This window comes from Prionailurus viverrinus, chromosome E1, assembly GCF_022837055.1.
Source record: "Prionailurus viverrinus isolate Anna chromosome E1, UM_Priviv_1.0, whole genome shotgun sequence".
NCBI lineage: Eukaryota > Metazoa > Chordata > Mammalia > Carnivora > Felidae > Prionailurus > Prionailurus viverrinus.
The window spans coordinates 29,935,038-29,960,704 of record NC_062574.1 but is presented as its reverse complement, the minus strand read 5'-3'; the positions used below and the strand labels follow the sequence as shown (position 1 = coordinate 29,960,704).

The following is a 25,667-nucleotide window of genomic DNA, read 5'->3' as shown; positions in this document are numbered from 1 at the left end:
TATATTTCTATTAGACAGTACTTGAAAGTATTGGCAAAAGATATGGTTATCTTATTTCATAGTTAAGCTATGACATCATTCAGTGATCTGCTTTGGATTTTCTAAATAATTTCCTCAAGTGTTTTGTATGCTTGTTTTAGAGATGTCCATTTATCCATTGGAGTTTGGGAGAGCTGGGACAGAAGTCTCTCTCTGGGTCATTGTCTCTTAAAGAACCACAATTACAACTTAAGCTGTATAATACGGACTTTGTGAATCCACATTCTGCTGGAAAGTAGCAGGGAAGAACATTCCAGAGCCCCATGTCCAGGGCGTAATGAGTTCTAAGAGGAGAAAGTGCCATAGTAATTAAAATGAAACACTTAATCTCCAAATCTCTAAAACATTTTGGAACTACATTCTAAAAGTCCTTGGGAAAACCTGAAAATAAGACTTCAAGGTCAAGACTTGAAAAGAAGACTTAGGTCAAGACCTAAGTGAAGCCAAAGTGAATTCTGAGTCTTTAACCTTAGCAAGACAGGTAAATTGAAACTGAGGTTTTGAGCTTTTCTGCTATGAGAGTTTTTTAATTAAAAAACATTGGATTATTGGACTCCTCTATAGTATTTCCTTTGAGTTCCTACCTGAAAACAAGTCAGTTGTGAGGTTGTTAGAAGGTTGTCATTTTATGAACTGCCATTCTTGGTTGCCCAGAGGATATTGGCTTACAATTCAAGGTTTATACCTAAGTGACCTTGTTTCCTTCTTTGAAATAACAGATAGGGTTAAAATTGACACCATTTTTTTATAATATATTTTTGAATAGTAGTTGGGGCAGAAAATTTTTAACTGCGGTCAGAGATTTTTTTTTTTTTGATGGAAGAACAGAGCTATTTTATAAAACAAGTATTTGATTTAGTTTTGTGTGCCTCTAAAACATATAACACAGCCCAATGAATATAATAATGATAATACAAAACTGCACTATTTGAGAGCCATCTATGTAAAGATTATCAATAATTGATCACAACTTATGAGACAGGTACTATTACTATGCCAGTTTTCAGATGAGACACTGCGGTTTCAGATGGTAGCATAACTGGTTAGGATCACACATTTGTAACGGGCAGTGCTTGATCCGGATATATGACCCAAAGCCCTTGTATCACTTTGCCTCTACTTTGGAAATAAGAGGAAAGCAGATTTCGGCTCAGGATGAGGAAAGTCTTTAAAATTAAATTAAACTCTTTTTTTTTTGTTAATTTTTTTAACGTTTATTTATTTTTGAGACAGAGAGAGACAGAGCATGAACGGGGGAGGAGCAGAGAGAGAGGGAGACACAGAATCCGAAACGGGCTCCAGGCTCCGAGCTGTCGGCACAGAGCCCGACGCGGGGCTCGAACTCACGGACCGCGAGATCATGACCCGAGCCGAAGTCGGACGCCCAACCGACCAAGCCACCCAGGCGCCCCTAAATTAAACTCTTTTAAAATTAAAACCGACAGTGAGAATGGACAGGGCCACCTTAGTGAGCAGTGAGTTCCCCTCCTGGGCCACGGGTACTATAAGAAGAGGCACCTAAGGCTGGTTCTGAGGCTCTTTCGGATACTGAGACTAAGTGATTGTCTTTGTGCCTCCTTTTCTCATCAATTAAAAAAAAAGAGAAAAGAAAAATGCTAGTAACAATAGAAAAGTTGTTGCTAAGTTGTAGAATGTCATATCATTTAGTAATGGGCACATGTATTCATTTTTTCAAGCAAATCAAATGAATCATTCCCTAACACCTTCAGTTAAAAATTGAAATTAGTTTACATTTTACCCTCGTTATATTGCTCTAAGCAATTATCAACCAGGCCAAAACTCATCAATTGCAGTGCAAGACGAAATTAAGAAGTAGTGTGTACTTGGCGATCCATAGGTTAGACTCTGATGGTGAGGAAAAAACATTCAGTCTGATCATTATTTATCTCAGGATTTAAACAGTAACCGTAATTGTATTCTTTGAACACCAAGTTCCCACCCCACCCCCACCCCCACCTCTAGTTAATTAGCTGGGCAGGTCTTAGAACAAATACCCACTCAGACACTGGGTGGTAGAAATGCTGTTGATAATTAAACACCACAATAGCGTGGGGCCTATTTCAGGAGCAGCGGAGTGGTCTTGCCCCAGCCAGCCGGCTCACCACACACTCACAGACCCTCTATTGTGCTGGCTATGCCTGCTCAGAGGGATAGTTGCTTGGCTGGAGAAGGAACCGACTACAATGAGAGAGAAAAGACCAAACCTTGCAAGTAGATTGGGAATTCTGGACTCCAGGGGAAAATGTCCAGAGTGTGGAAGTAAAAGGGAAATGGATCCAAGGAAAAGAGAAGTGGATGGGCAGGAGAACAAATCATATGATAGACATAGCCTTTCTCGTTTCTGTGTCCAACTGACCAACCAAAAGGAGTTCACTAGCCTCATGCCAAATCTATAGCAGTTAGAATGTGTGATATGTAAGTACTAGGTTAATTTGCATTCCTTTTGCCATAGAGGAAGTTCACTGGGTTCTTTAAGGTTGTTGTTTCTTTTTAATTTTTTGTTTTATTTTTTATATTTGAGAGAGAGAGACAGAGATGGAGAGCGAGCGGGGAGGGGCAGAGAGAGACGGAGACAGAATCTGAAGCAGGCTCCAGGCTCTGAGCTGTCAGCACAGAGCCTGACGCGGGGCTGGAACTCATGAGCAGTGAGATCATGACCTGAGCCGAAGTCAGACGCCCAACCGACTGAGCCACCCAGGCGCCCCTTTAAGGTTTTTATGAAAATCTCAGTTAACCATCTCACCTCCTTGGGCTGGGTTTCTTCACTTTCAAAATAAGGAAGTTAAAAAAATAACAATAAAATAAAGCAGTTAAAATGTTCTCAATCTGGCCAAAATAGGAAGGGGACTCTCAGAGTCATTTGCCAGGTGTCAAAAAGCCTAAACTATGGCACCATTACTCAAGATAAAACTGCACGGTCTAATATGACTATCATATTACCTCTGCTTAAAATGTATAAACCCACTTCATTAGGTCATTAATAATAAGGAGAAAATGATTACTTTGTAAGTCAGCTGATTTGGTAGTCAATAAGGAAAATCTTTCAAAAGAGAAGTGTTTTATTAAGCTATTAAAAAACTCCATAGGAAAAAAAAATAATAAAAGTTTTGCTGGGTGACATGGTTGGAAACCACTGGCTCGGTTGGTGCCCCTTCTACTCGCCCACGGAATTACCTCTAACTACAGAGGCAAGTGAGTGCATTCTCAGGGGTGCCTGGAAGAAAAACGGTGGGAGAGATTTCTATAAAGTTCCTTTTTAAGCCTTCAATTTTGGGGATATCTTTCCATTCTCCTCCAGAAGTGTTTGTTTTAATTTCTAAATAATATGCTTTTACCAAAATCTGTATGGAAAAATTGATGCCCTGGGAAGACACACATATTCATTCTGTGGCTCCAGAGATGCCCACTGCGGCCCCACCAGCACCACCACATTGTGTTGGTGTTTAGGTAGCCCAATTTGAGAAGCACAGGGATCTAGAGGATCTTGGAAAATTCACCTGGCTGTAAAACCGAATGGATTTTCCTTTAGCCTATGAAGAGGCAAAAGGCTTTACCTTAAACATGTAGAATCCCTTTGCCACTACAACTCAAACAGCATCAAGGCCACAGCCGAGGAGGAAAGGGAAAGTCTAGAAACAAAGCGTGTTGTGCTGAGGAAAGCAGGAAAAATTTCAGGGGGAGCCAAGCATAGCTCAAGAGAAGCTGTCCATCTGAAATGCCACCTGGAATTCACACCAGTAATAACTGTTGTGGATATAAAAATTAATAGGGGGGATTTCATAGTATTAGAAAAATTTATTTTTATAAATCATGTGTCTATCACCCAAGTGTTGATGCATGCATGCAATTCAAACATCAGGCTTACAATAAAAAGCTCACAGAATGACTTAGCAAGGACAATTCCCCCATTTTCTCTATAATTTGGAGTGGAAGAAGGAGGGGGGCAGTGGGTAGAGGGTGCAGTTACTGGGTCAATTAATCAACCTGAAAACTGTGACACAAACCCTGACGCCTAACCTATGTCTAAAAATACACAAATGTATACGAATTTGTTTTAAACTGTCAATGCCTATATTTAGGACCTTCCCAGCAAGGCTATAATGAGACTGTGTTTGAGGCCTTCAGTCATAGCAGACTCTACCATTAATCTGAAGTTAGTTAAATTAACAGCATTTAGTACTGACTTGTCAATCTCACTGCTTCAGGAAATTGCACCTTGAGGCTACTAATATTGCCAATTTTTCCACTGGAGTGTGCGCCCGCGTGTGTGTGTGTGTGTGTGTGTGTGTGTGTGTATTTTTTTTTTTTTTTTTTTGCCAAAGCCTCCACATTCATACACCATCATTGCCTCCCTGCGTCCACAGCACTTATATTATCATTTATTCTGGCCCCCTTTAGCCTTCCCGGGGGATTCTGCGTAGTGTAGCTGCTCAGTGAAAGAGTTTTTTAGCTTTATATTTATTTGTTTATTTTTCTGTCATGGCTCACGACTGAGGCTTTAGAAAAAAAAAAAAAGTGTGACGGTATTCAGAGTACATGATTGACTGCTACAGCAACATTCATTAACCATGACAAATCGGCAGCAAAACACAGTCCTGAGTGTTCTAAACAGCAACTTTAAAAAGAAAGAAGAAAGAAAGGAAAAGAAAAAAAGACTCAACTAATTTTTCATTGACCTCATCTGTAAATAAATTGAGACTGATGGTGAGCAGGGGCAATAATAAATTATTATTCATTTCCTGTAATTAATGCAAACATGCCTATGAACGCAGAGAAGATGAATCTATAACCACCTAATTTCCATTTCAAAATACACCTAACAAGTTTTCACTTGAGTTATCTTCATCATATCCCCCCCCCCTTAATTAGAAGAATGGAATGGTTGGATTTCTTTCTCACCCACCAGGGGGAAATATTGTTTTGGTCACAGAGAGGGTCAAACACATGTTGGCGACAGAGCAGCAGAACTTGATTCTGGTCTGTTTCAGTATTTGCATGGTTCCCTTCCACAAGACCACGCGGAGGCTTCCTCCTCCTTACCACTAACCGGAGAGAGGGGGGCTCCTGCAGAGTGACCAAGTGACCGCTGAGGCAGCACTCACGTTCGTGAGAGCCAGGAGCAAAGGCCAAGAAGCAGCTTCCCAGTCTGACACAAGAATGTGATGCATTCTGTTGTTGTCCCGAACATTCACTCACACAAGGGCCAGTTGGGTAAACGCCATCATGTGAATTTAGCTGAGATATCATGTATTGAGTAAAACAGAAATATCAAGCTGTATGATCCCTCTCCGTAAAAAGAGTAGTCGAACTTGCTGTCAGGCACAGGCATCTCCAGAAACCATTCCTTCCCTGAGATCATGATCAGAGATCGAATTGATAGAAGATCATTGTCTAATGACACCCAGTGTCAGAACGTGCAGCCCTACCGTGGCAGCGGACACTTCTTTAGCAATAAATAAATTGGTGGGGCGTCTGGGTGGCTCAGTCGGTTAAGTGTCCGACTTCAGCTCAGGTCAGGATCTCACGGTTTGTGAGTTCAAGCCCTGCATCCAGCTCTGTGCTGACAGCTTGGAGCCTGGAGCCTGCTTTGGATTCTGGGTCTCCCTCTCTCTCCGTCCCTTGCCCGCTCACACTCCGTCTATATGTCTCTCTCTCTCTCAAAAATAAACATTAAAAAATATTTTAAATAAATAAATAGGTAAATATTACACCACTGAGACGTATATACAAAAACGTCTATGAGATTGGCACAATGTGATAAGAGCAGAAAATTCGAATCCGATGCTACCAAAAAAAAAAAAAAAGAAAGAAAAAAGAAAGAAAGAAAAAAGGAATGGAAAAAATGACCAACCAACTTTAATAGTATGCAACTTGCCTTGTGGATGACTTTTCCTAAGGCCTTCCTAGCCCTACAGAGCTTTTGGCCCTGTTTGTCTTTCTAAAGATCATGGAAACAAATGTGTGCGATCTGGGTTGGAAGTGGTCCTCATGGGTACTTGATAGTGGAGTTCTAGTGAACCGTGCTAGGCAGCTACTTGGGGTGCCTGTGACAAGAGGGCCACAGAGCAATGAGATATCTTAAATGGATGGATTTACCACTACTTCGACGTACTGGAGTCAGTCGGGTAATGAGGAACACGGATCCCACTTAGCCCGGGCATTTTTTAAAGTCCACAGTAGACTCTTAACTACCCCACCAATGAAGCGGCATTCCCCCAGAAGGAGAAAGGAGTCAGCCATGTCTTTCCCTCCAGTTGTCAGCCTGGAAAGCCGAGCGATGCACCTTGCCACGCTGGTGCAGGAGGCCCAGCAGAGGGTGAGCGAGCTGTCTGCCCAGGTGGAGAACGAAGGACCCAGTCTGGACAGCACCGAGAAAGAGAAACAGCTGAAAGCTTGGGAGTGGAGGTGTCGGCTCTACAGACGCATGAGAACGGGCTTCGAGCACGCCAGTGAGTATAAGCAGAGGACTTCTGCATTTAACTAGAAACCAGGTTGGCTGGAGACAGCCAGGCCTTCTTTTACTGACTTTTTTTTTTCTTTTTTTTTGGCAGTTCTGCTACAGGGTCATGGATGGCCGTTGTCAGCCTATTTGGAGCGAGGGCTCTGGGCGACTGTAAAAGGATCTTTTGTCTCACTTGATTTTCTGGCTCCCGATAGGTTCTCTGACCACAGCCATGAGGCTTCGGTGCTGCTGGCCTGTCTCCACCATCTCACACTCATCTAGAGCTTTCCACCCGATACGCCCTACTGCCTAATAACCTGGATGGTTTGATACCCTAAGTGGCTATATTTTGGGAGGTGGAGGTGGAAAATATTTGTTTGCCTATTTGTCCAGTTTCTGCCTTCAACCCAAGTTTAAGTTGTTTTCAACTCTCTCTTGCATTTTTTTTTTTATAGGGAGCTTATATAAACCAATCTTCAGTTACTACAGGCGACAGAGGACAGTCAGTCACTGAACTGTGCTTTATCTGTACTTCTGTTCTCATCACCAATTCTTTCCGTTAGTTTAAGAAAAAGCGTTGTTTCTGGATAATACTCATTAGCACTGGAAGGTAATGCTTAGAGCAGCCCCTACTATAAAAATATATAAAAGTCAAACACTTGGGAAATACTAAAATCTTATTCTAAAAGTAGATCTTATTTAAACCACAACAACAAGTGTGGTTGTTGTGACACTCCAGACACACAGTGACTGGAGAATTTGAATATAAGAGAAAGATCAGTTCATTAGTTTGGAAATATCTGCCTCTGCTTTGTGCTATAGATAAAGACAAAAAGTAGTGAAAATCTGGCTTTCTAAAGCAGTGCTAAGTATTGAACCATACCCTAATCCTTTCTCTTAAAGCAAATAGCTTAAGCAACATTCATGGAAGTTTGTTTTCAATATTAACAATCTCTTCAGCAATGCTTGATACGTGTTTTTTTAATTAAAAAAAAGACATTCATAAAAAATACATACTTTTGCTTTCAAACACATACAAATACATAATTTGCTTTCAAACTTATTACCTTTGCTTTGTTTTAACTAATAGAATAACTTGCTTAAATAAAGATTTTTTTTACAGAATCTTATTGTAAAATAAATACTTTAGCATTAAAAAAAGACATTCAGCAATAGTTTTAATAAATGCATTTGCTATTGTGCCTCATTTAGGACACAGATTCATACTAGAAGTAGTTATAGTTTTAGACTTACAGCCATTTGGGGGGTAATTTTCTAAATCACAAAACACCTTCTGGGTGTTAAGGAACACCTAAAACTATCAGGAGTCCTTTAAAACCCGAGGTTAATGGGCATGACATTCGTCCATGAATTCTTTCTCAGAAAATGTTACTTGATGTAATAGGAGGCAGCATGAGAGCCAGGCCCTGAGCATTCCACACGGGGAGGAGCCCAGAACGGGGCATCCGAAGCCACGGGCTTTGGTCTTAGCTGTGTCTTCACTGCGTCCTTGAACAAGTTAGTGTGGTTTCTTCAGACTGTGGTTTCTTCCTCCTGAACGTGCACACGCTGTTACTTGCCCTTTCTGCCCAACAGGGTTGCAAAAAGGCTCCAGTTCAATGATTTACATGAAAATACTTCATGAAATGTACCAGTCTCTATCAACAGTTCCTGCTAACACTTTCTGGCCTCCTCTCCACTGGTCCAGGTCAATCTCCTGTTGTGTTTCCAGGATACTTTGGGAAGGCTTAACTGGTATTATTTACCCCTTCAGAAGATGTTCTAATGCTCAAATAAGATCACAATAGCAACAAATAAAGGCCATTGAGACTTCTAATGAAAATGTTCAAAAGCAAAAGCTATTAGGCTCTACAAACAAATGTTTCCATAGTGTGTGTTTCAGGGTATCCTTTGAAGAGGCGGGAACGTTGTTTGAAAAGGATTTGCGATGTTAAGATCCTTATGTTTTTCCTTCTGTCCCAGGAGCCCCCGAGGTGCCAACCAACGCCTCTCTTATGGTGACCAGCAGCACATCACTCACTGTCAGCTTTCAAGAGCCTCTTAGTGTCAACGCAGCTGTAGTGACCAGATATAAAGGTACCGGACTCCAGATTTCTTTTTTTTTCCCCATTGCTTCTTCTTTAAAAACAATCCATTGTTTTTTTTTCTGCTGCTGATAGGATTTTTTAATCCCATTTACTTTTTGAGGTGACATATTTGCATAGGCACTCCCGTACAGAGCAAGGGGTTACTGAGAATAAGTCACAGGAAGCATGAACTGCGGGACCAGGCTGTCATTATTCCAAACCTCTCCAAAATATTAATAATTCCATTCTTGTTTGCAGAGGGCCTGTTTTGTGCATAGCATAGCGATGGAGACAAGACTGAGTAAGGCACACTGAAGAATCTGTCTCAATCCAAGGAGCTCAGAGAGTGGGAAATGGAACATACTAAGAGGCATATGCATTGATATCTGTAATAGCAGGTAACTAGGGTTGAGGATTTAAAAGAAAAACAGATAAAGATGTTGGGAGTCAGAAAAGAAAGAGGAAAGTAACATGATAGGATCAGAAAAGTTCCAAGGTCAAGGTGGCATTTGGTTTTCAAGGATGTCTAGGATTTGGACCAGAAGATGCTGGGGGAGGGGCATCTGGGTGGCTCAGTCGGTTAGGCATCCGACTCCACATTTCGACTCAGGTCATGATCTTGCAGTTCGTGAGTTCGAGCCCCACATCGGGCTCCATGCTGGCAGTGTGGAGCATGCTTGAGATTCTCTCTCTCTCTGAGTCTTTCTCTCTCTCTCTCTCTGCACCTCCCAGCTCTCTCTCTCTCTCTCAAAGTAAATAAATACATTTTTAAAAATGTTTTAAAAAAAGAAGGTGCTGATGGGGGGGGAGGTAGCCTCCAAGTGGAGAAACCTGGGAGCACAGTTGAAGAGCAAGAACATGCTAGAACAGGCAGAGGAGAGCAGGGGAACAGATCATAGCTCCAGGGGAGGTGAGGGCTCACAAGAAGGTTCCGTGAAATGTAAGAGCAGAGAGAGAAACTAGGGCAGGAGGCAGGGGTACAATGACACTTGAATTCAAGATTAAGGAGTTTCGACATTAGATGATGAACTCTGCATACCCCTGAATAAGAGGGGGACAGGATGGGAGGTAGACTATGAAAGACTTAGGTGGCAGTACTGTGTCTGATGCATTGGAAGAGGTGTGGACCTGGAATGAGGAAGTGAGTTAGGAAGCTATTCGGGAGAGCTGCTGGCAGCCAGACGTAGCTGCTACAGCATCACCTGGAGGGAAGACAGGGAGTCCAGAGGAGAAAGCAGCAGAGCGAGGCTGCGATAAGAACAGTCGAGGCTGTGGAGCGCCTACTGTATGCCAGGCACTGTTTAAAACCTCCGTGTGTATTAGCTCTGTGTAATCTCACAAGAACCCTGGAGATGGGCACTGTTAGCACTTCTGCTTTGTGGATGAGGAACCCGAGGCAGCGAGGTTAAGGAGCTTGGCTAAAGACTCCAGTAGAGCTACACATATCACGTTATGTTGATTCCTGAAGACGGTGGACAAAAAAGGGAGAAAGTCATTTTCCTGATTATACCCTGCACAGTCCTAAAACCTGATAAAGCCGTCCGTGCATATTCCAAGACGCCAGGCCACGAGGCAGAATTCCTGTCCAAGCGGTGATTCCTTTCTCCCGCCCAGGGCCTAGTCCCAGGAGAATCTTCTTTGTCTGCAGAAATGACTCTGCCCACACCCTGTAGCCTTCTGAGATACTTGGGATTTTCCAGATGACTCCACTCTGTAATACCTTAGGTAAGGCAGCATAGAATTGGTTACCACTTTGAGTTTTCTTATCAAAAAGAGAGCAGCCTCGGGGTACTGGTGACACCAGACAAATGAAGCCACCCAGGACAGCGCCCTACAGCCATCCTTTGATACAATTCTGACACTTTGTTGGGGTCTCTGCTCTGCGGAGATTTCCTGAAGTCTAGAGCTAGTGTTTGCGGGCAGTGTCAGACTTGGGCATTTTCCTCTCTTTCTACCTCGCTCCAGCTCAGGTTTTTTGATGAAGGGTTTCGTCAGTGCTGCCAAACTTGCCATTTTCTTCTTACATTTGATTAGTGAACAATCGGAAGCTGATTCATCCAGACCGTCTGCTATTTAATACTCGCCCATGAGGCCTGCAAACTCTATCAGCATTCACATATTAACACGTCTCATCTCAGGAGACTTGCGTTTGGGTGAGGTTGAAATGAAAGCCACAAGTGGGTTCTGCTGGTGACTGGAGGGGATTAATTAAGCATTATAAATAGAATTGTCTGTTGCATTATGGAGTAGGTTTCCTTGTGTTAATTTATAAGGTCATAAATTGAGTCCTTAACCTGACCACTCTCAAGGGTTATTTAAAACAGCTGGCAGCCTCCTGTACCCGGAGACAGGACAGTTTTTAATTCAGGAGTTGAAGTAATTATTTAATTATGGAAATATTAGCAAAATTACCCTGAAACAAGGCGAGTTATTTTGTTTGCTTTAGAAAAGAAGAAACAAGGGAGAAATCCACGGAATGAGATGTCAGTTATCTAATTGTTTAGAGGGAAGACTTAACCCTGCAGTATCTAGGGTTTGGAACAAATCTCACCCTGCTCTCTAGAATTTCTGGATTCACAAAACCTCAACCCTATTTTGACAACCGGATGTTCTCCCCTTCACACTTGAGCCTGTGTTTGAAAGAAAATATGAATCCTTTGGTTCCTCACTTGCATATGCTCAACTCATCAACATATTTGGGGTTGTTGTTGTTTTTTTTAAGAGTTTGTTGACATCCAGAAATCTTTTTAAGAGCATCTCTTTACAAGCCCCGTGCAGGCCCTGGTGATGAAAGGGGCCATGCAGCCAGGCCGATTGTCATCACAACTTGGACATTAAAGGCATCAATTTCAGTTTCAAACCATGGAAACAGTTCTGAGTAAGACCCACTGGAGTTTTCCGCCTGCCTCTCCCCTAAATGCAGGAAAATGAGGCTAAGGGAACGACTTGTCTGTTTCTAGGTGTTTCCTTCTTGGATTCAAAGAGCTCTTGCATCTTTTGGTCCCATCTCACCAATTTTCATGGTTTACAGAGCCAGACTAGAGTTATTTCAAATGCTCTGATGCTTTGGACAATTGCCAGGACCTCATTTCACATTTTCTCCTCGCTGTGTTGGGTAACCTGTCTGAAGCTCTCATTTGCACAGGATGTGTCATTTCTCTGCAGCCCCAAAGCAGAGAACATTTGCAAAAGTGATTTTGCTGCTCTTTGCTGGGTTAGGAATGGAAAGGAAGGTAACCTCTAACAGGTGCAGTGCAGCATCTGTTTTCCATCCATAGGATGAATTCTTTTCTATGTTTGTTGTTGTTGTTGTTGTTGTTGTTGTTGTTGTTGTGTGTTTTTTAGAGCAGGGCCTGACGTGGCACCCTTTGGGGTTTGCCAATGATGAGACGCTACAGTAGCTGTTCCAGTGGGTGTGGGCAGGACACTGGTTTGGTTGGTGCCCTTCCCCATCTTTTCTCACCGTGTCATCCAGCAGATTAGAAACCACCACCCTAATTCCTTCCTACAAAGGCTTGTAATAGCAAACCATTTAACTGCTCTGCCTTTGATGACATTTTCTACAAAAAAAAAAAAAAAATGAAATGAAATTAAATGAAAAAAAAATTTCTCCTTGCAGAGATTGCCAGGACCTGGTATTATATCCACTCCAGCAAAGCCCAGGCCGGTGTTTCTGCCAACCACTACCTCCAACTTCTTTCCCAGAAAGAAAGGAAGTTAGAGAATTCCAGAGAGATGTCTGGGAGCATTGTAGCTTCTAGGAAAGAGAGTCTACCATTTGTACATGAAAACCCTAGGGGTTGATAATTTATAATTATAGTGTGAACTTGACCATGATTTGATCATTGGGGCCATCTCTTCACAAGACTTGAGAAAAACCTGACCTCCTGGGACTTAGGTGGACATTGCTTGGTATTTATATTATTTTTACCCCTTCTATTATTTTTTCCCTCCACCTTATAATTAGAAAGATATTTTGCCTACCAACAAAATTCATTGCTCTAAGGACTAGAATTATTGTCCATGTTTAATTAATTGAAGAATTAATCTGATCATAATATGAGGAGGCTACCCTCATTACTAGATTGAAGGGATTAAATTCCACAAAACAAAAGGATTTATCATTTTAGTTAGCCCGTTTGGGCAGGGGTGAGACCAGAGGTTTGCAGATGAGAGCTCCTAGGAGAGGCTGAAGATGTTACGTCTGAAGGACATGAAACTCAGCGGATTAACATTTTTTGCATGCAAGTGAAAATGTGGAAATAAATTCAGCAGCTAAATGTATGAGGAGGAAAAACAGCAGGTCCAATGAGAGGGAGGGAACAGCAACACTATAATAATATATGTTGTAAAACATAGTCTTTTTGCATTTTCCTCACTTAGGTTTTTAACCTGCAAACAAGGAAGTACAGGTTATATAAAAGACAAAGTAAAACAATTTACTCTTTCCTCCAATGTGACACCCCTATCACTAAATTAATCTCTGTTACGAGTCCAGTGTATGTCCTTATAAATCTTTTCTTGATGTATGTACATGCATGTATAAGCACACAGATGTATGGTTTTGTTTGTGTGCTCTAATATAAAATTATCACACCGTGTAATCTTACAACTACATTTATTTTTAATTCAACAATGTAGCACACATATCAATCTATCTTTCTGTGTCAGTGTGTTTGGATCTTCATTCTTTTAAAAAAATTTTTTTTTTCAAGGTTTATTCATCTTTCAGAGACAGAGAGAGGCAACGCATGAGTGGGGTAGGGACAGAGAGAGAGGGAGACACAGAATCCCAAGTGGGCTCCAGGCTCTAAGCTGTCCCTACAGAGCCTGACATGGGGTTCAAACTCACAGACCGCGAGATCATGACCTGAGCCAAAGTCGGACACTTAACGGACTGAGCCACCCAGGCACCCCTTCATTCTTTTTAACAATTGTATAGTATTCCTATTCCCTGGCTAGAAGTGCTATAATTTATCTAATTACTCTTCCACTGATAGCCATAGGTTGTGTCCATTTTTTTTTCTATTATATGATGTTATAATCCTTGTATGTGTCTCTGTTTTACTTGCAACAATATTTCCTTCTGGGATCGTTAACTAGAAGTGGGAAGGTTTATGCATTCACATTCTTTGTCTCACCTATCTACACCCATTGTTTTCTGTTTTTTTTGTTTTTTTTTATCTACACCCATTGTTAACCTTAAAAATAAAACTGCCAGTTACTTCACCAGCAAAACTGCGTTCATTTAGCGAAAGTAGAGGGTTGCAACTCGGGATAAGCAAGCTACAACAAGTCCAAAGAGCAAAGCAGAGGAACACTCTTCAAAGAGGAAAGTGAGGGAAGCTGAGAGGAGCTGTTATAAACCAAAAATCCACTGGAGTAAACTGGGAGTTTGAAGTATAGCGGCTTTTCATTGGCTGAGTTGTGAGGTCTCTCATTGGCTGAGCTGTTGCTGGGGCAAGAGAAAAACCTTTCTTCCTTCTGCTGGGGTAGTAAAGCAATAGCTGAAGTAGGAGAGACTTCCTGTTGGGTTTGTAATTGACAATGAGTGGTAGGGTGTGAGAGCTCCCCCTTCTGGCCTCCCCAATCCACTTTAAACGGCATTTCCTTTTATTGATTTTCACACCATATAGTAACTTTACAGTATATTTTAACATCTGGTAGGGCGAGTCCCTCCCCAGGGTAATCTTTTTCAAAATGTCTCAGTTAGTTGCACACATGTTCCCTTCCAAACGGATTTTAGAATTGGCTTGTCAAGTTTAAGTGAAAAAATCTTATTGGAGTAGCATCATATTCCTAAGTTAATTTGGAGAAAGCCTTTCCATCCATGACATGTCTTCCTAATCAAGTTGAATTTTACATATTCAGGAAGGTTTAATAATTTTCTTTATATGGGCCTTCTACATTTCCCATTAAGTTTCATGCCGCATATATTTTACAGGTTTCATGACTATTATGAATCAACTCTCTTTTCAAGATATTCTCTAATTGGCTATTGTAGGACAATAGAAGAGCTAGTGCTAGTTCAAAAGAAATCTTTAGTTGGTTGCTTTGCTGAGCTCTGTTAGTAACTTTTTTTTTCTTCAGTAGATTGTCTTGCATCTTATGCTTTTTTTGCTATATCATCTTCAAGTAAGGATCATTTTGTCCTTTCCAGTACTTTTCATTCTTTCCTGGATCTCACTTCATCAACGAGAATCAATGTGATTTCTGATTCCCAATACATTGTGTGCAGTAAGTGGGACAGTAGCTATCCTTCTCTCCTACCTGCTTTTGTCAATGCGCATCTAGTATTTTACCATCTTTTTAAGTTTATTTATTTATTTTGAGAGAGAGAGAGTGCAGGAGCAGGGAAGGGGAGGGGCAGAGAGAGAGGGAGGAAGAGAAAATCCCAAGAAGGCTCCACACCATCAATGCAGACATAGGGCTCAAACCCACGAGCCACGAGATCATGACCTGAGCCAAAATCAAGAGTCAGACACTTAACCAACAGAACCACCCAGGCACGCCTAATATTTTACCATTACGTATGATCTCTAGGAGAGGTTTCTGGTAGACAGCCTTTGCCAAATTAAGGAATTTGGATTATGATTATTGATATAGCATTGAACATAATTTTTAAATCTCCTCTGTGATTATGGTCCCTTTAGTATTTCAAAAGTCACGTATATGTGCCCTTTCTTTTACAATTGTTGAACTTTTGTTATTTTATTGGTTTGTTTGAAGAATTAACATTCTTAATTCATAAAACCTATTTCTTGCTTATTTTCTAATTCATTAATTTCTGGCTTTAGCTTTGCCAGTTCCTGATGTTTTCTGTTGGTTTACTTTATTCTTTCTTTCCTGTTTTTTTTTTTTTAATTTGAAAAGTTCATTTACTTGTTCCTTTATTTTTCTTGTTTTCCAATCCATGTATTTAAGGCTATAAATTTTCCCCTATCTTGTTCATATCCAGAAAGTTTAAAGCAAGGTGCTATAATCATTTATTTCTAAACAATTTGTAATTCCCACTTTAAGCAGAGTTTTTAGGCAAGCCGTTTTAAACTTATAAATGACCATATATTTTGCTATATTTTTATTATTAATTTCTAATTTTATTATTTTAAGAAAAAATTTTAATGTGCTCTGTATACTGTTGAGATATTCTAAAACTCTTATTTGTAGCTAGCCAATCAATCCGTGTATATGCACTGGATTTGGTGTTTGAAAAGAATGTGTGAACTCCATTGGGTATATAGTGTGAATGTGTAGATGTTGTTTAAATCCCCGTCTTTTTCCAAAGTGTTTGTCCCTTTGATCTTTGATCTCTGAGAAGCTGCTTTATTTGTCTTGCTTAACGCTGTTTGCTTCAACTATTTTGTTTGTGATTAACTGTGCTTTCTCTCTTCCCATTTGCCTGCTGTCTTTCCATCTTTTTATGTGCATCCTTCCCATGACATTTCAGATACATTTATCTCTCATAAAGAGTATATAGTTATATTTATTTACTTGAACGGAAGGTCTGTCTCTTTTTATGTATACTTTTTATTTTTATTTTTGTCTAAAGTGATCTAAGAATGGGATTAAAAAACAAATTTGCACTGAAGGACTTATAATACAGAAAAAAAGTTATTTGCCCCATTATTCCTACCCTACTCTTCAGAGCCAGCCAGCTTTAATTCCTCTAGTTCTCATAATTACCTGTCTACTTTAATTAATATGCCTCTATGGCTCTTGATACATCAATTTCAGGTCTTATATGTGCAATTATAACTATAACAGAAAAGAATTTAACTCTCTCATAATACCACCCTCATCTACAGTCCCTGATTCTCTCAACGTAATTATATTTCTATTTTTAGTTAAGTCAACAATGTTTATACTATTATGAGTGTGCACACTTTTGGTTCGTTTTTTTGTTTTTTGTTTTGGTTGTTGTTGTTTTTAGCTAAAGTCCTTACTCTCTTTCAGTAACCTTAGTTTTCACCTGATGTCTCTTTTTGGTCCCAGGACCCCATCTAAGACCTTACATGACATTTACACATCATACCACCTTGGGCTCCTTTGGCAGACCGTTTCTCAGACTGTCCTTGTTTTTGATGATCTTGATAATTTTGAGGAAGACTGGTCAGGTATTTTGTAGAATGTGCCTCTATTGGACATGACTGATATCTTTCTTCATGATTAGACTAGGGATATGGGTTTGGGGGCAGAAGACCACAGAGATAAAGTTTTAGCTAGCCATTTTCAACCCATCATATCAAGAGTACATGCTCCCAACAGGACTCATCACTATTGATGTTGGCCTTGATCGCCTGGCTGAGATGTGTCTGTCTGGTTTCTCCACTGTAAAGTTACTTCTTCCATCCTGTTTTTTTGGAGGGAAGTCACTATGTGCAGTCTACACTGAATGTGTAAGTTTTGACATTGCCAAGTCACATAGTGTACTATGATTTCCTTACCTATGTATTTTCCTCAAATCTCTAATAGCCTCTTTTCTCTTTCCTACCCTACTTGCCATTATCATATTCAAAATTTGTTTCAAATGATCCTTTCAGAGTGTAGGACCTATTTTCCCAAGAGTAGCACCTATTTTCCCTCCTCAAGTGCCATCTACTCAAGTTCCACTTTATAATAATAACTCACTGGGTTTGCATTAAGGACACGCAAATCAAAACCACCGTGAAATATTGCCATATGCCAATCAGAGCAGCGAAAAAAATTGAAAATAGTTGACAACACCACATGGCAAGGATGCAGAGACATGGGATCACTCATCCATTGCTGGTGGGAATGTAAAATGATACAGGCACTCTGAAAAGCAGTTTGACAATCTTTTTTTAAAAAAGAAGCATGCAATACCATACATCCCACAAACTGGTAGGCATTTATTCCAGAAAAATGAAAACTTGTGTTCATATAAAAACCTGTTCACAACTGTTTATAGTAGCTTTATCTGTAATAATCAAAAACTGGAAGCAATCCAATTTGGTGAATGGTTAAACTAAATGTGGTATGTCTGTACCATGGAATAATATTCAGCAATGAAAAGGAACAGAGTATCAGGACACACAACGGCCTGGATGAATCTCTAGAGGATTATGTTGAGTGGAAATGCCAGTGAATAAAGGCTACATAGTATATTGTTCCGTGTATAGAACACTCTTGAAATAACAAAACTATAGAAATATACAACAGGTTAGTGGCTGCTAAGGATCAAAGAGGAAACAAGGAGGTGGAAAATGGGCATGTAGGCTCACTTTGTTTTCTAGCTAATGGATATATTTTTAAATACTGTACCTTGTTTCCCTTTTGAAGGATTTGAAGAGAAAAATGATAGGCAGGCATAGGTGCCATTTGGCATTTTGATTCAATCTCCAGGTCACTTCTCCCTGTTACCCAGACTATGCTTAGTAAACATGACCTAATACTAATATTACCCTAAGCCAACATTATGAAAGCATATCTGCTGTTTCCAAAAATTATGTAAGTTACCTAGGGACAAACATGAAATGGGTTTTTATATCAGCTGGTGAAGGATTATTCTTGACACTGATTTCTTCTTCTTCCTGTTTTATTTGGAAAATCATAGATCCATAGAGAAATAGAAGTTTTTGGAATATTTGAGTTTTTTACTAAGGTATGATGAGTTCCTTGAAGGCACAAATCGTGTCTTTTTTCCCCCTCACCTCCTACAGTACGGTAGCATTGACCACCTTTCTGTTCTTAAAGCAGTTTTCCCCTACCACAGGACCTTTGCACATGATGATCCCTCTGCCTGGAACTGATCCTCCCATTCCCTGACCATTGATTGTTCAGATCTCTATTAAAAGTCATTTCTTGGGGTGCCTGGGTGGCTCAGTCAGTTGAGCATGTGACTTCGGCTCAGGTCATGATCTTGCCACCTGTGAGTTCAAGCCCCACATCGGGCTCTGTGCTGACAGCTCAGAGCCTGGAGCCTGCTTTGGATTCTGTGTCTCCCTCTCTCTCTCTGCCCCTTCCCCACTAATGCTCTTTGTCTCTTAAAAATAAATAAATGTTAAAAAAAAATTTAAGGTCATTTCTTCAGAGAGGCATTTCTAAGTATTTCATATAAATCATGCCTAATGAGTTCTATCATGACTTTCAAAATAATGTTCACAAATCACAAACATCTATTTTTGCAGTACATTTTTAAGTTTAAATAGGTTTCTTTATTATAGAACTTTTTAGAGCCTCTAGTATCTAATACATCCAGTAAATTATTGGCCAAATTTCATTTGACCATCATTGGAAGTTCATGGGAACCCTGAGTATATTTAGAACAGGAATTCTCCAACAAAGCTGCCCATTAGAATCACCTTTGGGTCCATGCCAGGGCCTCTTCCAAGACCAATCAAATCTGAGTCTTTGCAGGGCAGAGACCCGAGCACAGATACCCTTCAAGTGTTGCTAGGTCATTCTAATGTGCAACCAGGCTGTGCATGTGTGGTCATGTCTTCAACATGGGTCTCTCCCATCAGACTGGAAGCCTTATGTAAACAGCGATGTCTTGTTCATCTCTGTATTCCTAGAACTTGGCACAGGGCTTAACATATATATTACATAGTTAGCCATTCAGTGAATTCATTGTGAGTCAAAATGAACGTGATAAACACAGACCCCCTCTTTGTAGGGCTTGGAGGGCTTATGTGGGGAAGGAAGGCTCACCAATATAAGAATTCACTTTGCAGCATAAAGAGAGTAAGGCCCACTGAGGCTGGAGTTTTTAACTGGCTTAGTCCAACACTGTCTTTTACTGAGCCTCACCGCTCACCCCTTTCCTTCACAACTCCACAGTTCTTCTTGGACGCCACCCACCTCCACCTCCCTCTCCTCCCCCCCCACCCCCATTTCCCTCCCCTCCCCCCACCACCTTCAGTTTCATCCTCCTGCACCCTGCTGGCTCCCCCAAGCTCGCTGTCTTCAACGCGGTTGCCACCGGAAAGTCTCCGCAAAGGTGATCGCATCAGTACTGAGTCAAGTGGCTTATTTCTCCTCCTCCCCCTCACACACCCCTCCAGAACTTTGGAGCCATGAAGCCTCTTGGCCGAGAGGGAGGCCCACCAGGCAGCTCTTTATTGCCATGCAACTGTGAGATTCCTCCCCACACTTCCTCCTGGGGAAAAGTCAGCCTGCCAGTGGAGATTTAACGGCGGAGCAGTGCTCGGTGACGTGCCAAGCCTCCCCCCTCAGCCCCCCCAACCAGCCCCATCACCACCCCCGGACTGAACAAACTGTATCACTTACCCCCTGGGAGCCTGGCCGTTGCTGAGCCCAGACGCCACAGGGGCTGGTGAGTTTCCAGTGGCCACAGAGGCAGGTCTCCACTCAAGGCACAGCTCTGTCCACGATGGCCCCACTGGGCACACAGCTGGCACTGCAGGTGATGAGCCGCTTCCGGGCCACCTTGTCCCCTTGGAGATTTTCTCTTGATCCCTTTTTGGCCAGATCCCTTTGCAGTATTATAGTTTGTCAATAGTCCGCAACTGCTTTCTAGAATTTCTCTCTGGGAGAAAGTGTGTTTTTCTAAGAAATAGGTGTTCTAGCCTGAAGCCTAATTTCATGTGAGGGCTCAAAAATGAAACAAAAATAATCACCCTCAAGTCTGGAAGCTGAGGGGCCTCTCCACGCCGTGAGGAGTGCTTCCTTTTGGGAGGTGGGAGGCAGGGGTGGTCCTTTGCGCTTCTCAAATAAAATTTTTCCAATTATAAAAAATAATGTATGCTCCTTCTATCAGCCAGAGTCCCAGCAGAAACAGAAGTACAGTCAGCTTGAAGTCTGAAGTAATTTTAATGAAGGGATTATTTACAGAGAAGTGGGCAGGGTTCGTGAATGGACAAGGGATAGCAAGGCACCCAGGACTAGCTGGATGGGGAAGCCTTTATCACCCCTACACTCGGAGGGAGATGGGGGAGCGCTGGGGCGGGGACACCATCAGGAGCTGCCACCTGAAGGGACGCTGTGTGTAAGAATCAGGCTCCTAGAGACATAGAGCAGGTCAGTAAAGGTCAAAGTTTTTTTTCTGGTGAAAAGAGGGTTGGGGACAAATGGAAAAACCAGTGTCATAATTATAGAACGCTGCAAAGAACAGAATATAAACAAAGAAACAAATCAGTTACCCTCAGTCCTACAGCCCAAAGAAATCTCCTTGGAGGAACTTTTGGTAATTTTGGACCCCATAATAAGTTGAGATCATAAATTTAACAACAATAGTGAACATTTTTCAAGCCCATAGCACATGCCAGGTGTGGAGTCAAGGCTTTAGAAACCTTGCTTCTTCTATCCCTCACATACAATCATTATTCTCTCCTCATGAATGAGGAACCCTAAAGCAAACAGAGGAACGTGCTGAGGTTCTACAGCCATGCAAGAGTCCAGTTTTTCATCCCAGAGCCTCTACTCTTTTTTTTTTAATGTTTATTTATTTTTGAGGGAGAGACAGACAGAGAGGGAGACACAGAATCCAAAACAGGCTCCAAGCTCCAAGCTGTCAGCACAGAGCCCAACTCGGGGCTCGAACTTGTGAGCCGCGAGATCATGACCTGAGCCGTAGTTGGACACTTAACCTACTGAGCCACCCAGGCACCCCACTCTTAAAAATTTTTTCTTAATGTTTATTTATTTTTGAAGGAGAGGGAGATAGAGCACGAGCGGGGGAGGGGCAGAGAGAGAGGGAGACACAGAATCCGAGGCACCTCCAGGCTCCCAGCTGTCAGTGCAGAGCCCAACATGGGGCTTGAACTCACAAGCTGTGAGATCATGACCTGAGCCAAAGTTGGACGCTTAACCGACTGAGCCACCCAGGTGCCGCTCCCCACCTCTACTGTTAATGACAACTATGCTGTACTGGCCTTCTTCTCTTCTACTTCACATCCCCATGTTATGACTTTTGTTCTGAAGCATTGTTTTAATCCATTCATATGGCATGGAAGTCATCAGTGTGTATTTTTTGTTTTTTTTTGATCCTTGGCTGTTCAAGTTTCTTCTAGTTGCTTCACTATTAGAAGTGCTGCTGCCACGAACATCTCTGTATTTAGAGCATTTCCTACAGTTTGGAATGTTTCTTTAAAGGAGAGTTCTATTAAAATTTTTCCCCATTTTAAAACCAGTCTTGACTGTTCCATCACTTCAAGTCACATAGTTGTAAATAGCTAAATGTGGATATGGAAATAATATTAAAAAGTCTCCAATTCTATCACTCCACTCATCCCCAAGGAAAAGAAAAATAAAGTTAAGTGGAGAAAAGCATAATGAGTCAAGGAACTCTTAATTTTAATGAGAAATGGCATCCATCACCCCTATCTAATCCCACTGCCCAAGGTGTTAAATGGGGACACATTCACGAGCAATGGGTGCATAAAACCCAGAGAGTGTGACAAATCTAAATAAATGGGGTTGTGTCTCTTCTATTCTAATCAACCATTTCTCCTTCCGATGACGTGTGTGCTAAGCATTACATTAACAGATAGAAACAATTTGTCAAGAGAAGTGAGGTCACACTGTCCACTGCCAAAGAAAAGTTGCCCATTTACAAAGAAAGAATTGAGGCTATACTACAAAGTATTTTAAGCTCTACATAAAAATGTGCCCCCAGCTTAGGGAAGTCCAGCTTATTCTTCAGTACAATAACTGATGAACCACTCAAGGAAGATGAGACAAACTATTTTCTAGAAAATACCTAGCTTCATTGGCAAGCGTTTGTCAAAATCTTGGTTTGTCTGTTCTGTGCAGTGTGCTGATTATGGCATGGTATAGACTAGGTCAAAGTGCCAGTCTCCTGGGAGCCTGTGAGTTGTGAAGGGTGATGTCACTCTGAACTTTGGTAGTGGAGCATGGGTCTGCAGTAAGGGCATTTATAGCGGCACCTGGGTGGCTCAGGAGGTTAAGCACCGGACTTCGGCTCAGGTCATGATCTTGTGGTTCGTGAGTTCGAGCCCTATGTCGGGCTCTGTGCTGACAGATCAGAGCCTGGAGCCTGCTTCGGAATCTTTGTCTCCCTCTCTCTCTCTCCATGTCTCTCCCACTCGCCCTCTCTCTCTCTCCAAAATAAGTAAAACATTTAAAAAAAAAAAAACTTTTTTTTAAAGTTTAAGATGGCATTTATACAAAAGCCCTAGCCAGAAAGTCAGGAGGTTGTTGTCCTCTGCTTCTACTCTAACTAGAGCTAAGCGGCCTTTCTGGGTAAGTCATATCTCCTCTTTGAACTTCGGTCCTGATCCGTGAAATCTTAGGTCTCCACAGAGATATATCAGGGACCACAAATCAGGCTGGAATTGGGTTGGGTGGGGGGGAGCAGTGGGAAGTCTCCCAGACTCTGCAGTATAAATAATTAGGTCTTCCTGTTGTATTCTTTCAGAGCACCATGTTAAGTTTCCCTTATAGTCTTGTTCCTAGTTTGTAATTACATCTTCATCCGTATATTATATGCTTGATGTCTATTTCTCTTTCTAGACTGTATTCTCCTTGAAGGCAGAGACTGTGCTTGGTTCACCATTATAAACCCAATGACAAGCCCAGTGCCTGGCCCATGGTACATGATTGTCGAATGAATGAATGAATGAATGAATTCATGACTGTCATTTCTGGCCCTGGAGGTGCTTGTACACATGGAGGTGATTAGTTTCAGTAAAGAACATACTACATTTACCTCCTCCTGTTCCTCATTAAACCATGTGAAAAGAACTATCTTTGAGTTCGGGCTTAGCCCTGACTTCTTACAAACCAAATGCTCTTGGGAACAAAGCTCACAACTTCTCTGAGCTTTGGTTTCCTTTCTTTTATAAAATGACTAGGTTAGTCTGTGACCTCTCAGGTCTCCCTCTGCTTCAGCGTTCTATGATTTCATGATTGTGTCTTCCTCAATCCCAGGAAGATTAGGTAAAGCTGAAGATCCGGCCCAGGCTTAGAGCTCAGCAGCACAGAGTGAATCTATGGGAATGAACACGCTCTCTGGTAGATACTCAGAGAGGATCTTAGATATTCCAAGGAGCGGAACCATGGATTGGCAAAGTCGGATCGAAGAGGCGAGTTGTCACACTGCCACCTGCTAGCTTTGTTTGTGATCCTGGGCAAACATTCTGTCTCCTCTGGGCTTCAGATTATTATTATTTTTTTAATGTTTATTGATTTTTGAGAGTGAGAGACAGAGCATGAGTGGGGGAGGGGCAGAGAGAGAGGGAGACACAGAATCTGAAACAGGCTCCAGGCTCTGAGCCGTCAGCCCAGAGCCTGACGCGGGGCTTGAACTCACGGACCGTGAGATCGTGACCTGAGCCAAAGTCGGACGCTCAACCGACTGAGCCACCCAGGCATCCCTGGGCTTCAGATTCTTTATGTATGAAATCAGGACAGAAGTACCAGTTCCAGCTGCCCCATGTGATGTTATAAGGATCAAAACAAATGAGGCAGTGTAAGTGAACATGCTTTGTACGGTATAATGTGCTGTTTACATGTATGTATAATGTACGTTAAGATGATGCTATCATCATTACGATGAGGTCACCATAAAGGTCATGATAGTAACACATTATAAAGCCAAAATAACTCCACAGTGCCGCACTGGTACATAATATGCCAGTGGGTTAGAAGAGAAATTCCATAGGTAGCTCTAAATGCAGGAATTTACTATAAGATAAAAGTAGTATCACAAGCATGTAGGGGAAAGATGTAGAATCCAACAAGTAGGCTACTTAACGGAGAAAATAAAATGTGATTGGATCCATGTCTCATAGTGTCTTGCAGCATAAATTGTAAAGGGATCAGAGACTTCAATGTAAAAATAAAATGAAATGAAATCCTAACTGTTCTGAAAAACAAACTGGGAGAAATCCATTATAACTAGAGTAAGGAGAGGCCTTTATTACCATGATTCAAGATCTAGAGTAAATTCAACCTCATTTTAAAAAACTGTCTTCAGCAGAAATGACTACAAGCACCACAAAAAAGACACCATTTAGTACAAGAGGCAGAGGCTCATCTTTCTGATATATAAATAGCTTTTGAAGTCTATGAGAAAAAAATGAGGGAAAGACAGTTCATAGAGAAAGAAACACAGATGGCATATAAAAAGAAGTTCAGATTCTCCCATTATAAAAGAAATGCAGTTTAAAACGAACCTGAGGTATCAACTTTCACCTTTCAGGACGGCAAAAATTCAAAAGTTTTAATACACACTCTGTAGATCAGGGTCCAGGAAACTGTCACTTTCACATAATGCTAATGGAAGAATACATTTTTATGACCTTTATGGAGGGCAGTTTGGCAATATCCATCAAAATTACAACTGCAAACAACTTTTGACCCAGCAATCCTTATTAGGAGTATTTATCCTACAGATATGCTTAGAGATTTCTAAAATGAAATATGCACAAGGCTATTCATATCAGCATTGTTTGTAAGAGTAAATTGCGTCACATGCAGTATAAAATACAGAAACTCCATCAATGGAGGACTAGTTAAATTGTCATACACATACACATACAGAAGCTATAGGAAAGAATGTGGAATCTCATTACGCATTTATATGGAAAGATCTCCAAGATAAGTTTAAAAAAAAAAAGGTTGGGGCACCTGGGTAGCTTAGTTGGTTGAGTGTCTGACTTTGGCTCTGGTCATGATCTCACGGTTCGTGGGTTCGAGACCCACGTCAGGCTCTGTGCTGACAGCTCAGAGCCTGGACCCTGCATTGGATTCTGTGTCTCCCTCCCTCTCTGCCACTCCCCCGCTCACACTCTCTGTCTCTCTCTCTCCCTGTCTCTCTTTCTCTCTCTCAAAAATAAACACTAAAAATTTTTTTTAAATAATAAACACATTAATTAATTCATTTAAAAAGGGTTGGAAGAATACATATAGTGGGCTTCCTGTTACGTTAAAATGGTGGGCGAGGAGAATCTACATTCAAACTTGTTTGAGTGTGAACAAAGAAACTCTGAAAGATACAGAAGACACCAAGAACAGTGGATGCCTGAGGGGAGAGAGCAGATGAGGGTTGTGGGCAGATGGCAGAGAGGACTTACGGACACTTAGTGCTGTATCACCAATTCTACCTTTTGATTTTTGAACCGTGTGGATCTACT

General features: G+C 41.4%; 1 protein-coding gene across 1 annotated transcript in view; it reads left to right on the top strand.

The window, feature by feature from the left end:
• ANKFN1 (ankyrin repeat and fibronectin type III domain containing 1) overlaps window positions 1-25,667 on the top strand; it is a 142,045-nt gene that overhangs the window by 10,790 nt on the left and 105,588 nt on the right. Inside the window, 2 exon segments of the mRNA XM_047833133.1 lie at window positions 6,315-6,509; window positions 8,486-8,599. Coding sequence (XP_047689089.1) covers window positions 6,315-6,509; window positions 8,486-8,599 — 309 coding nt within the window.